This window comes from Schistocerca cancellata, chromosome 8 (assembly GCF_023864275.1).
Source record: "Schistocerca cancellata isolate TAMUIC-IGC-003103 chromosome 8, iqSchCanc2.1, whole genome shotgun sequence".
Taxonomy (NCBI): domain Eukaryota; kingdom Metazoa; phylum Arthropoda; class Insecta; order Orthoptera; family Acrididae; genus Schistocerca; species Schistocerca cancellata.
This window is the reverse complement of record NC_064633.1, coordinates 262,253,309-262,267,115: the sequence shown is the minus strand read 5'-3', so window position 1 is coordinate 262,267,115 and position 13,807 is coordinate 262,253,309. Positions and strand designations below refer to the sequence as shown.

Below are 13,807 nucleotides of genomic sequence, written 5' to 3'. Positions count from 1 at the left end.
AGGCTTCTCTCCACTGTTGTGTCTTTCTCCTTGCCATCGAACTCCCCGTCAGTGCTAGGACAGGGTGAAGCGGCTGATCTCGGATGTTACGCGTAGTGGCTCCACCACAATGCAAGGCTCGCAGTATGACGTATTGGTTGCCGTTATACTGAGCCGTTTGCACTTCCTGATCATGGCTCGGGTCGGTGTAACAATGTGTCACGAGCGGCGCCCTGCCTTCTGAATCACTGGCACTCTGTGCGTACCCCAGATACTGGTCGTGATACGCGAGATGTGCGGTGTCAGATTCTCTGCGCCAAGAAATAATTTTAAAAATATATATGCGCACCCGGGAACTGGATTCTGCTGTGCAGCAGATTTATCGAATAACCAAAATTTAATGGACTTCTTTTTTGTTTATACTAACGTAGTGGACCTCACATATTATTTTGTAGTGTGTCCATTGTCAGTGCTCGCACTATGCAGATCTCTTGTATATATTATTTTGTTATTCTTGTTGATCTGCTGCCGAATTTACTAGTCATTAAACAGCAGCATCACCTGCAAACAATCTAACAGACCAAAGTAATTTGTGTAGATTAGGAACAGCGGAGAGCCTATATCACTTCCTTCCGCGACGACAGATATCATTCAATTTTCGATTTATTACTTTCCATCAGTTAGTACGAACTGTGACCATTCATACAACTGAGACTATACTACATTGGCACGCTATTTGACTAGAAGACGCTTGTGAAAAACAGTGTCAAATGTCTTCTGAAAATCTAGAAATTGGGAGTGAACTTGTGATAGCACTCATTACTGTGTGTCAATAAAGAGCCAGTATTGTTTCACAAGAACGGTATCTTCCCAGTGTGTGCTGGCTATGATCAATAAAACATTTTCATTTCGGTCACAGTATATTTTCCTAAATTGTACTGCAAAGCGACGTCATTGGCGTGAGACTGTAATTTAGCAGATTACTTGCATTTTCTTTATGTGTTCTGGCGTGACGTATGCAACTTTACAGTCTTTAGGTACGGATCATTCGCGGAGCGAGCGGTAGTACATGACTGCAAGAAATGGAGCTATTTTATCAAAATTTACCTAAAGAAACATAACTGCTGTACAACTTGTACCAGAAGTCTGCCATTGTCATCGACGATATCTTTATCACTAAGCGGCTAACCCGATACGTGTTTCACAGTGCACAATCCCAGATGCAGGATGCATTTGAAAAGAACTCCACGGTAACAAAAATTTTATATTCAGTACTTGATATAATTACTGACAGAATATAAAAATTCAAAATCTTGTCATAAAATACGCACTAAGTTGTATAATCTTGTTTTAAAGGATTAAACATTGATAAACCGTTAGGAACTACGTACATACACTGGTGGAAAGAAAACGCAATCCAAATAATAGTTAATATAGAGTAACGAAATTTTGCATTACGTTTGTCTGGGTAACATATTTAAGTGATTAGCGTTGCAAGGTCACAGGTTCATGTATGAGCGAGATGAGCCATTGGAAATTTGAAATGCTGATACGTTAATAACCAGTGTAGCTGCCAGAATGTTGCGTGGCAGCATGCAAACATGAACGAATTGTGTCGTACAGGTGTTGGATGTTAGTTTATGGGACGGAGTCCCATGACTATTGCACTTGGTCGTTCAATACAAGGACCTATAATGCTGGCTGAGGATGACGCTGGAATTGTCACCCTATGATGTCCCGGATATGCTCGATTGGAGACAGACTTGGTGAACGAATAGGCCAAGGTAACATGTCGACACCCTGCAGGATGTTGTATTCCGTCAGTGGTACGTGGGCGAGCATTATCCTGCTGGAAAATAGTCCCTGGAAAGCTGTTCACGAATGGCAGCACAGCAACTAGGATCACCAGACTGACGTACAAATTCGCAGTCATGGTGCGTGGGATAACCACAAGAGTGCTCTTGCTTTTCATATGAAATTGGACGCCAGACCATAGCTCCAGATGTAGGTCCAGAGTGTCCTGCACACAGCCAGGTGAGTTGCAGGTCCTCAACTGGCCCTCTTCTCTCCAACACATGGTCATCACTGGCACCGAGGCAGAGCCAGCTTACAATAGAAAACACAGCTGACTTCCACCCTGCCCTCCAGTCAGCTCGCGCTTGACACCACTGAAGTCACAAATGGCACCGGCTTGGGGTCAAAGGAATGTACGCTACAGAGCGTCTGGCTCTGAGCTGTCCTTGACGTAACCGATTTGTAACAGTTCGTTGTGTCACTCTGGTGCCAACTACTGCTAAAATTGCTGCGGAAAATGCAGTACGATGCGGCAGAGCTATACGCCGAACACAATGTTCTTCCCTCTCGGTAGCGCCACGTTGCCCTCCGAAGATCGGTTTTCTTGCAACGGTACATTCTCGTGAGCACATTTGCCAGCATTCGTGTAGAGTGACTTCATACCTGCCAAGGCTTTATCGCAGAAGTAACATCAGCTCCCCGTAGCCCAGTAAAACGTACAGGCTCAGTTAGGTGTTAATAATGGCGTCTTCGCTCCGTAAAAGCTTTCGTTACTAGCATGACCTCACCACGTCCAATCTGAAATGTAACTAATGCTCACGTCCGCTACAGCGTTTATTTACAGCAAAACTGATTTATATCCTCATAGCAGCGCTACTAGCGCCACTCTTATGCGACTGGCGTGAAATTTGTATAATTATCATCTTTCAGGTGTAGAAATATCCCTGCCAACTTTCGTTTATGTCGCATAACTCCTTCTCGGTGCTGCGATTTTTTTTCCGTCAGTGTACGCGTAACTCAGAGCACCCAAGTCAGCCATATTACATTTATATAATAACTGATAATGAGAGCACTATGTGACTTCCAACAAACTTTGAACCTAATTTAAAACTTCTAAGAAACATTTTCTCGCTGCCACCCGGCACAAAACGAAGATATCAGGAATGTTTATGGCTTACTATAATTTCGCTGTTCATGCAGTAAAACTTGAGCTTCAGGCAGGACGTTTATAAACTCTGTTTGCAACACATTTCGCAGACAGTACCCACATATGACACTGAATACACCTGCGAAATTATATCATTTTACGACACATATTGCAGGGTGTATAACATTATAAACATTGAGATTCGTGAGAAACCGCCTTTTACTTAAAACGGAGCGCAAATGACCCAGACTCCACTCATGCAGTGATTAGTAATGAATGCACTTAGACACTTCTAACAAACTTTAACCACAGATACAAACCATTTCTAAACTTTTTCTCGTTTATACGCTAATCGTAAGGTATTTAAAATATTAACCAATTTGTAAAGTAATCAGAAGTTGGGTTGGATTCTTTTTACTGGTGTACTCTTAAATCACTCATGCTGGCGACTGTTCTCGCCTCTAATTCTGAAATATTTGCTGGTTTTGCCGGTTAGGCATCCAATGAGTCAACAGGTGAGGATTAGGAATCATGTGAAGCAGAGAATTACTCGGAAAATGGTCGTCCAGCGCCCCAAGTGGTCACTTGATATCAGCTGGTTCAATAGACTTCCCATTTCGGACAATGCAACGACCTAACAATTTTCTGCTAGATAGTTGGGCAAAAAATAGTTAGAAGTGTCATGAACGGACGTTCATTTTAGCTTTAGGAAAGGTACAGGCATCAGAGGGGTATTTCGGATAATGATATCGAAGCAAGACTTAAGAAGAATCAAAACACCATTATAGGATTTGTAGATCCAAAATAAGAGTTCGATAATGAATGATGAATAATGGTGCAACAGATTCAATTTTTTTCAGGACAATAGATGTAATCTATAGGGAAGACAGGTAATATACAATAAGTAAAAGAACCAAGACTTAACAGTAAGAATTGGAGGCCGAGGATGAATCGGACAGATTACGAAGGCTATAAGGTAGGGGTGAAGAGTAATAAAAGAACGGTGCAAGAGTGGGACTAAAATTAACGATGAAAGGATATCAGTGATAAGATTCTCTGATGACTCCACAATACTCAGTGAATGTGAAAAAGAATTACAGGAGGTGCCGAACGGAATAAACAGTGTAATGAGTACTCGCCATGGCGTGACAATAAACCAAAGAAAAAAGAAAATAATGAGCAAAGCAGAAGTAAGATTAGCGATAAACGGAATATCAAAATTGGAAACCACGTAGTACACGAATCTAAGGAATTCTGCTATGATAAACCTTTTATAACGTACTGTTTTTTATCCACATGACTACTTGGCGTGAAGTCCAACTTAAAATGACACATTTCATAACAAAAAGGATTTTATAAGACCTGAAGATGACGGCAAAGTTTGCTGAAACCGGTTGTTTTAAATAAAGAAATATTTATGCGGTCTTTGCTTCAGAAAGATTTCAAAATGGAGTTACCTTGGAAACAAAACAGGACATAATGGATGAAGCAAGGAAGAGGTAAAAAGCAGTGTAGATCACATCTCGTGTCAGGATTTTTAGAAGGGGTGGAGGTTCAACAGTCCGCAGCTCGTGGTCGTGCGGTAGCGTTCTCGCTTCCCACGCCCGGGTTCCCGGGTTCGATTCCCGGCAGGGTCAGGGATTTTCTCTGCCTCGTGATGACTGGGTGTTGTGTGCTATCCTTAGGTTAATTAGGTTTAAGTAGTTCTAAGTTCTAGGGGACTGATGACCATAGATGTTAAGTCCCATAGTGCTCAGAGCCATTTGAACCAATTTTTGGAAGTTCAACAGGTGAGGTGGTGACGTTACTGGTGTAGGAGACCAACCTTTTGAGATGGTGCAGATGGCTGTCGTACGCCCTACAGGGTCAGTGAAAGAGCATTATCTGAAATAACATATGTTTAATGTGTAAAATGTGTTGATTCGTATCTTCAGAGTTGCAGTCAGCGGCCTGGCTCAGAAGCGCACACACGGCGTGTGTCTTATCTGCAAGTGTGTCTTGCTGATAAGACATACATCACTGCACAGGGTTAGTGCCACGACCGAGTGCTGTGCCCATGGCGGCTGCGTCGAGGAAGGCACTGCCCACCGAGATGTTCCGTGATGACCTAAAGTGGTTTTCATTAAGCGCTCTCGAAGAGGAGCGTGTGCTTACGCAGATGCAGACAGAATGGTACAGACAGTGGGTGCCATGAAGGCGGAAACCACGGATCCAGATCGAAGACACAACCCACAGCCAGGGAAGCGGTACTATGCACAGCCAGGGAAGCGCTACTCCGGTGTCACGCCCAATAGGTTGTAGGCGGTAGTCTACAATCAGTCACTATGGCTCTTTTACGCCCACGTCCTGTTGAGTCAAGGCGACAACCTGCAGCAGTGGCAGTTTGCTGTGACTAAGTCACACTACAGTCAGCTATCTGTGGTCTGGGAGGCGAAGTCTTCTTTCGGCAGCAGACAGCACATCACAATTCGCCAGTCAGGCTATAACTACCGAGACAGCCATTCTGTCGCAATAACAGGTGGAGGCACTGAGAGTGAAACTTCAGGAAAGGCCATATTTAAAGCCGAACATCACTTCATCATACCCGCTGATGCGGTCATTTGCTTTCATTATGTGGAGGCGTCAGTGGACTTGTCTACATTGTGGTGTATCAGCTATTGTACGTTCCCTTTGACTCCACGATTTCCGTCCACAACAGGGCGCCGCTGAGCGACTGAGCACGGAAGTTACAGGTTGCGGCTCCATAGTGTTCTCATACTTTCTGCTTCTCGATTACGGCTCGGCTTGATGTAGCGATGTGTTACTAGCAGCAGGATGCCTTGTGCAACAAAGCACTCCTTGCACGCCCCAGGTACCGGTTGTGACACACGCTATGAACCGGAAATGGTTCCTCCGCGACCGCGCCAAGAAATAACTTTGAAAATTTGTATGTGAACTAGTAACTGAATTTGCTGTGCAACAGCGTACTAACACGGGTAAAGAGGGCATCCCTGGCAAAAAGTCTTTTTTTATTGGCCTCAGAAATTTCTGACAGTATACGTTTGAAGCACAAACACTGGCCGTTCTACGGGGCGTAAATTTGAAGCACACCGATGTGTAGAAGGGAATCATGGGCTGTGGGAAAACTGGAAAAGATGTAAAAAATAAGGATATTGGGTGGATTGATATGAAATGAGGAAGCTATCTGCAGACTCTGTGCGGTGCAATGTGAAAGACATCGACAATAAGAGGGAACAGCATGATAGAACATGAAGGAATAGCTTTGATGGTACTTGAGGGAGCGATAGAGGCTCAAACTACAGAGAAAGGCGGTGTTAGGAGAAAATTCAACAAATAATTGACGACGTTGACGTATGTGGTAGCCGCGCTAAGTGACCGCGAGGTTTGAGGCGCCTTGTCTAGGATTGTGTGGCCGCTCCCGCCGGAGGTTTGAGTCCTCCCTCAGGTATGGGTGTGTGTGTTGTTCTCAGCATAAATTCGTTTAAGCAGTGTGTAAGTCTAGGGGCCGACGACCTCAACAATTTAGTCAAAATGGCTCTGAGTACTATGGGACTCAACATCTTAGGTCATAAGTCCCTTAGAACTTAGAACTACTTAAACCTAACAAACCTAAGGACATCACACACACCCATGCCCGAGGCAGGATTCGAACCTGCGACCGTAGCAGTCCCGGGGTTCCGGACTGCAGCGCCAGAACCGCTAGACCACCGCGGCCGGCAACAATTTAGTCCCTTAGGCATTCACACACATTTGAACATATCTTATATGTGGTACACAAATGTGATGAGATTGACACAAGAGAGGAAATCGAAATGCATCACATGAAAATGGTGAGAAAACTGAAGACTCCCAGAGAAAAAGAAAAAGCTCTTACTTGCAAGAAACGAATAGGATTTTTTTTTAAGACAGGACACAAACACGTGTGAAAATAAAATCAGTAGACAAACAACTTCTAGCTCACAAGATCTTTAACTAATGACCACTAGTTTGAGTTACTTTATTATTGGCAAACTGCACTTTGTGTCGCCAGACCTGAAGATGATTTGCAGTGCAATTGAAACCGATAGTCACTAATAAAAGAAGTTGTGTTCCCGACGATGTTTGTTTATTTACTACTACCTGAGTACCCGGCGTTGCCCAGGTATGCATTTATTCCAATCAGCTGTTAGTATATCTCCTCCTTCCCCTTTCTCTGTCCACCATCCCCCCTACTTCTGTCCTCCTCCTCCTCCTCCTCCCCCTCCTCCTATCTCTACCTACCCCCTCCTTCCCCTAGCTATCTATCTCCCCGCCTCCATTCTCTCTCCACGTTATCACATCCACCGCAGTAGGAGGCTGGCGGTTCCTACCCATACAGTATATTTTCCCATATTGCAACTAATAGAAGTACCGAATTTGATCGAAAACGTTCCAGGGGTTTATGATGAGTCTTTCATCCATGACTTTGCCCGCGTATGCACATGTCAAATATATCTCACACATATTTAACATATTGCACTCGTATTAGTACGCATATTTCAGATCTACATCTTGCGAAGTCCGCCCTGTAGTTTCATTTCCATCAAACTCAATGTTTATGACGTCCCATCTCCTAAGCTATGTGCTGTTAAATGATATATTTTTCTAGATGCATTCAACGCCATATTTGGATATTGTCTGCGAAATGTGTTTGCGAATAGCGTTAGTAGCGAAGAAGTAATATACTGAATCGTCTTGCATGATGCGGCAGCGTTTCAAGCATCTCAGTATTTAACGTCACATTTTCTAAACTATGTGTCTCACTATCATACACAGTAACATACAGCGGTATAAGTTCACACTACCTGCGAAATGTGTTGCGAATAGAGTAATCAGTAAAGAAGAAATAAATTAAAATGTCATTCATGATGTGGCAGTTTCTTTCGCAATTCACTATTTGACGTCATATGTACTGAGCCATACGTCGTACAGTGGTATACTTTTGTAGTTTCATTCAGCGGCAGATGTGAATACTATATGCGAAAAGCTTTGGGAACAACGGAGCAATAATTTTAAACGTCTTTCATGATGCGGTAATTTTTCAAGCATCTCCTAAACTAAGTGTCGTACAATTATGTAATTTTTTGGTAACTTCAGTGGTATATGTGAATACTGTCTGCAATATGTGTGACGAATAGAGTAAGTAGTACAGAAGAAATTAATTAAAACGTCACGCCTCACGCGGCAGTTTCACTGTGTCAACAGCGAAAATGCAGTACGCGATAAACTTTCTTCCTTTCTTGTGGGGTTTGTCAGCGAGAAAAAGTTTCGTAAAGGTATGAAATTACAAGTATGTACAGAGTTTGTGGAAAGTCACTAAGTACGCTCTTTCTCAAATACTGGATGGCTAAACTAAGGGTTTTTCGTGTCGTGGGCTATACTGATTTTCCATCCCTAACCCCACAGCTTTGACAGGTGGCAGATTCTTATTTCCCCCCCCCCCCAACCCCCCACCGCCCAGCCCCCACCCCAAACATTCTTACCAGATAGTAAATGATCCGTGTACAAGGTTTGGTTAGCAACCGTCCAGTGGTTGAGGAGGAGATGTGCAACATACATACATATATACATAGATTTTCATAATTTGTATAGATGAAAAAACAAGTGGCTTGATTTATGGTTCAAAAATGGTTCAAATGGCTCAAAGCACTATGGCACTTAATATCAGAGGTCATAAATCCCCTAGACCTTTTTTTTTTTTTTGGTCATCAGTCTACTGACTGGTTTGATGCGGCCCGCCACGAATTCCTTTCCTGTGCTAACCTCTTCATCTCAGAGTAGCACTTGCAACCTGCGTCCTCAATTATTTGCTTGACGTCTTCCAATCTCTGTCTTCCTCTACAGTTTTTGCCCTCTACAGCTCCCTTTAGTACCATGGAAGTCATTCCCTCATGTCTTAGCAGATGTCCTATCATCCTGTCCCTTCTCCTTATCAGTGTTTTCCACATATTCCTTTCCTCTCCGATTCTGCGTAGAACCTCCTCATTCCTTACCTTATCAGTCCACCTAACTTTCAACATTCGTCTATAGCACCACATCTCAAGTGCTTTGATTCTCTTCTGTTCCGGTTTTGCCACAGTCCATGTTTCACTACCATACAATGCTGTACTCCAGACGTACATCCTCAGAAATTTCTTCCTCAAATTAAGGCCGGTATTTGATATTAGTAGACTTCTCTTGGCCAGAAATGCCTTTTTTGCCATAGCGAGTCTGCTTTTGATGTCCTCCTTGCTCCGTCCGTCATTGGTTATTTTACTGCCTAGGTGGCAGAATTCCTTAACTTCATTGACTTCGTGACCATCAATCCTGATGTTAAGTTTCTCCCTGTTCTCATTTCTACTACTTCTCATTACCTTCGTCTTTCTCCGATTTACTCTCAAACCATACTGTGTACTCATTAGAATGTTCATTCCGTTCAGCAGATCATTTAATTCTTCTTCACTTTCACTCAGGATAGCAATGTCATCAGCGAATCGTATCATTGATATCCTTTCACCTTGTATTTTAATTCCACTCCTGAACCTTTCTTTTATTTCCATCATTGCTTCCTCGATGTACAGATTGAAGAGTAGGGGCGAAAGGCTACAGCCTTGTCTTACACCCTTCTTAATATGAGCACTTCGTTCTTGATCGTCCACTCTTATTATTCCCTCTTGGTTGTTGTACATATTGTATACGACCCGTCTCTCCCTATAGCTTACCCCAACTTTTTTTCAGAATCTCGAACAGCTTGCACCACTTTATATTGTCGAACGCTTTTTCCAGGTCGACAAATCCTATGAAAGTGTCTTGAATTTTCTTTAGCCTTGCTTCCATAATTAGCCGTAACGTCAGAATTGCCTCTCTCGTCCCTTTACTTTTCCTAATGCCAAACTGATCGTCACCTAGCGCATTCTCAATTTTCTTTACCATTCTTCTTTATATTATTCTTGTAAGCAGGTTCGACGCATGAGCTGTTAAGCTGATTGTGCGATAATTCTCGCACTTGTCAGCTCTTGCCGTCTTCGGAATTGTGTGGATGATGCTTTTCCGAAAGTCAGATGGTATATCGCCAGACTCATATATTCTACACACCAACGTGAATAGTCGTTTTGTTGCCACTTCCCCGAATGATTTTAGAAATTCTGATGGAATGTTATCTACCCCTTCTGCCTTATTTGACCGTAAGTCCTCCAAAGCTCTTTTAAATTCCGATTCTAATACTGGATCCCCTATCTCTTCTAAATCGACTCCTGTTTCTTCTTCTATCACATCAGACAAATCTTCACCCTCATAGAGGCTTTCAATGTATTCTTTCCACCCATCTGCTCTCTCCTCTGCATTTAACAGTGGAATTCCCGTTGCACTCTTAATGTTACCACTGTTGCTTTTAATGTCACCAAAGGTTGTTTTGACTTTCCTGTATGCTGAGTCTGTCCTTCCGTCAATCATATCTTTTTCGATGTCTTGACATTTTTCCTGCAGCCATTTCGTCTTAGCTTCCCTGCACTTCCTATTTATTTCATTCCTCAGCGACATGTATTTCTGTATTCCTGATTTTCCCGGAACATGTTTGTACTTCCTCCTTTCATCAATCAACTGAAGTATTTCTTCTGTTACCCATGGTTTCTTCGCAGCCCGTAGACGTAGAACTACGTAAACCTAACTAACCTAAGGACATCAAACATCCACGCCCGAGGCAAGATTCGAACGTGCGACCGGAACAGTCGCGTTGTTCCGGATTGAAGCGCCTAGAACCACTCGGCCACAGCGGCCGGCAATTATGTTACGATAAAATATTCATAAGATGCAGTCCATCATTAAAGTTCTGAATCCGCGACGTATTCTAATATCAAAACTGTAAGTAATAACAACGCTGTTGTTAGTAACGCCAATTCTACAAAAGTCTGCATAACATCAATTTCTACTGAAATTACTTATCAAATATTGAAAATGAAGCAGAATGAACATAATCATTCATAATAAACATGTAATATAACCAAAACAGTTTCACTACTTCGTCTTCAAATATAGCCACAATTTATCTCTTTTCAACTACTACAAGTTAACGTAGCCAGTCTATTATTAAACCAGTAATTGTTTCATTAATATCCCTCACAACGTCGTTGCATTTGGATTTTCAGGAACTGCAGGCGCTGAAGAAACGGATGGAAGAGGAGAACGTGGCGTTGAGCGGCGTTTGGGGCGACCAAGAGGCGCGGCTGGAACGGTTGGAGAACAGGGTGGCCTCACTGGCCTCCAGGCTGGCCGACATGGACCAGCAGCTGGTCCAGCAGCAGGACCTTAGGCACGCCGTCCAGGTGCCAGGTACTCAACGCCCATCTACTCCTAATGTCAATTTTTTTTGTTCTTTTCAGTTATCACTTCTCTTCAGTTATCAGTCTTTCGATTGGAATGAAGCTGTTACCTTCCTTGTGTCAACCACTCCCATATCTACGCAGCTGATGGATCATATATGTTTTGTATATCCAAGTCTTTGTCTGCAGCTGCTCCTATTCCGATCTACTGCTCCTTCTATAGCTACATCTATGTCTATATCAATACTCTGTAAAAACACTGGGTAGTGCATAGCAGAGGGTACTTTGAATTGTAGCTGTTATTAGCGCTTTTTACCGTTCCCAGGAGAGTGAAAAGAATGGTTGCCTAATCGCACTGTATGTATCTAATCCTTGTTGTCACATCTCCACGGCAACTAAACGTAAGGGCTACAGTATATTCATTGTTGCATTACTTAATATTGTTTCCCGAAACACGCTAATTAGGGTTTCTCGGGGTAGATTGAAGCTGTCGCCAGTGATGGAACGAAACGAAACTTGAAATCCTTAAAGCTATCTCAAAGTGGTACAAATATGTGGAAGCCGCCACAGATGGGGATGGGGAAAAAAGTGCAAGCCCTCGCCAATGTTCGGACGAAACAATAAATGTTTATCTTCGGCATCGCATGATTGAACGAGTCATTGGAAGCCATCGACAAGGACTGGAAAGGAAGGGAACATATGTTGGTCCTCGTTGCGAAATATTATGATTATACACTTAAAATGGTCACCAGCGACTGATATTAACTCCAACACTTTTTTATTGTCATCGCAATTAATGGACAAATTATTGAGTGGAGACGTTGGAGCCGGTGGTGGAGATGAACCCGACGAAAAATGTGTATTCATTGAGCCAATTTATGGGACGTAACTGTGAGTGATGATGCAGGAGCCAGTGGTGGTGCTTGAGCTGGTGAATTATGTTTATCCCTGTCATAACTGTCAGCCTACTCCAGACGTGGAAAAACTTACGCTCAGTCTGACTGTGAATAACAGATCGACTGAAAGGAACATAAACCTTCTATTCTGTTTCTAGGGAGCTTAGCTGTCACAAACATAAGAAACAGTTCTCAATCAAGTCTCTGTCTTGAGGTGACTGAGATCCATTAAGTCTGGTGAACTGTCAGTCATGCAACACTGAATCACAACTACTGTAGCTCTATACTAATTTTATATGGGCACTATGAACCACATGACCATGGCATTTTGCTGTATACATCTTTCTGTTGACACTAGGAAAGAATGCGATAGATACGACCATCTGAAGAGCATTTACCTCCAAAAAGACGAAAAGCAAAGACCTTGTAACAAATGTTTATTTGACAATATCTTAGTTATTAGCTTTAATGGTATACATTTGCATCCTATTTTTAATAGAATTTTTTGCTTCTAATGATCGTTCCTTTCATATCTCTGGAACTGACCATACATCCTGTGGCACCCTGTATGTCACATACCGACAGAGCACTCTCGCAAGTGCCAGCTGCTCTGTGTAACCTTACTTGCTAAGTAGGAGAAGTGATTTCCTTCGTCCAATAATGCTTAAGCTATCTTATCCCATTGGCTTTCACAGCTCTTGCAATCCCAGGCGGTGAAAATAAATAGACCTGGCCCCAATTCGCAGGACCGTTAAACGTTGCCGGCCGGTGTGGCCGTGCGGTTCTAGGCGCTTCAGTCTGGAACCGCGTGACCGCTACGGTCGCAGGTTCGAATCCTGCCTCGGGCATGGATATGTGTGAGGTCCTTAGGTTAGTTAGGTTTAATTAGTTCTCAGTTCTAGGTGACTGATGACCTCAGAAGTTAAGTCGCATAGTGCTCAGAGCCATTTCATTAAACGTTAAGAGGCTAAAGGTTTTTTAAATTGATTTTGTAGTTTCCGACTGTGTAAGGTGTGAGCAACGTTCATTTGGACACTAGAAAGGTGGGGAGGATATCGCAAATAGCGTGTAATATACTCATACATTCTGAAATTAGTGTTTAGCCGAGGGCAGCCTCGGCTGACGTTGTGATTGTTAGATGACGCTGAGCACATGTATTAAAAGCAAATGGCTCTGACCACTATGGGACTTAACATCTATGGTCATCAGTCCCCTAGAACTTAGAACTACTTAAACCTAACTAACCTAAGGACAGCACGCAACACCCAGCCATCACGAGGCAGAGAATATCCCTGACCCCGCCGGGAATCGAACCCGGGAACCCGGGCGTGGGAAGCGAGAACGCTACCGCACGACCACGAGATGCGGGCGTATTAAAAGCGAATCTAAATACACAGCACTGCGATAAAGCCGCAGAGAGGCTCGCGGAGTAGCCGCGTGGCGTAACGCGCTTGTCACGGTCCTTGCGGCTGCCCCAGTCGGAGGTTCGAGTCCTTCCTCGGGCTTGAGTGTGTGTATTGTACATAACGTAAGTTGGTTTAAGTTAGATTAAGTAGTATAGTGATGGAATGTAGTCGAATTAAGTCGGGTGATGCTGACAGCATTAGATTAGGAAATGAGACACTTAAAGTAGTAAAGGAGTTTTGCTATTTGGGGAGCAAAATAACTGATGATGG

The 13,807-nt window shown here is 43.1% G+C and overlaps 1 protein-coding gene across 1 annotated transcript in view; it reads left to right on the top strand.

The window, feature by feature from the left end:
* The window catches only part of LOC126095503 (TNF receptor-associated factor 3), an 86,832-nt gene that overhangs the window by 41,231 nt on the left and 31,794 nt on the right, over positions 1-13,807 (top strand). Inside the window, exon 6 of the mRNA XM_049910290.1 lies at positions 11,062-11,245. Within this exon, the coding sequence (XP_049766247.1) occupies positions 11,062-11,245 (184 nt within the window). The remainder of the gene's footprint in view (positions 1-11,061; positions 11,246-13,807) is intronic.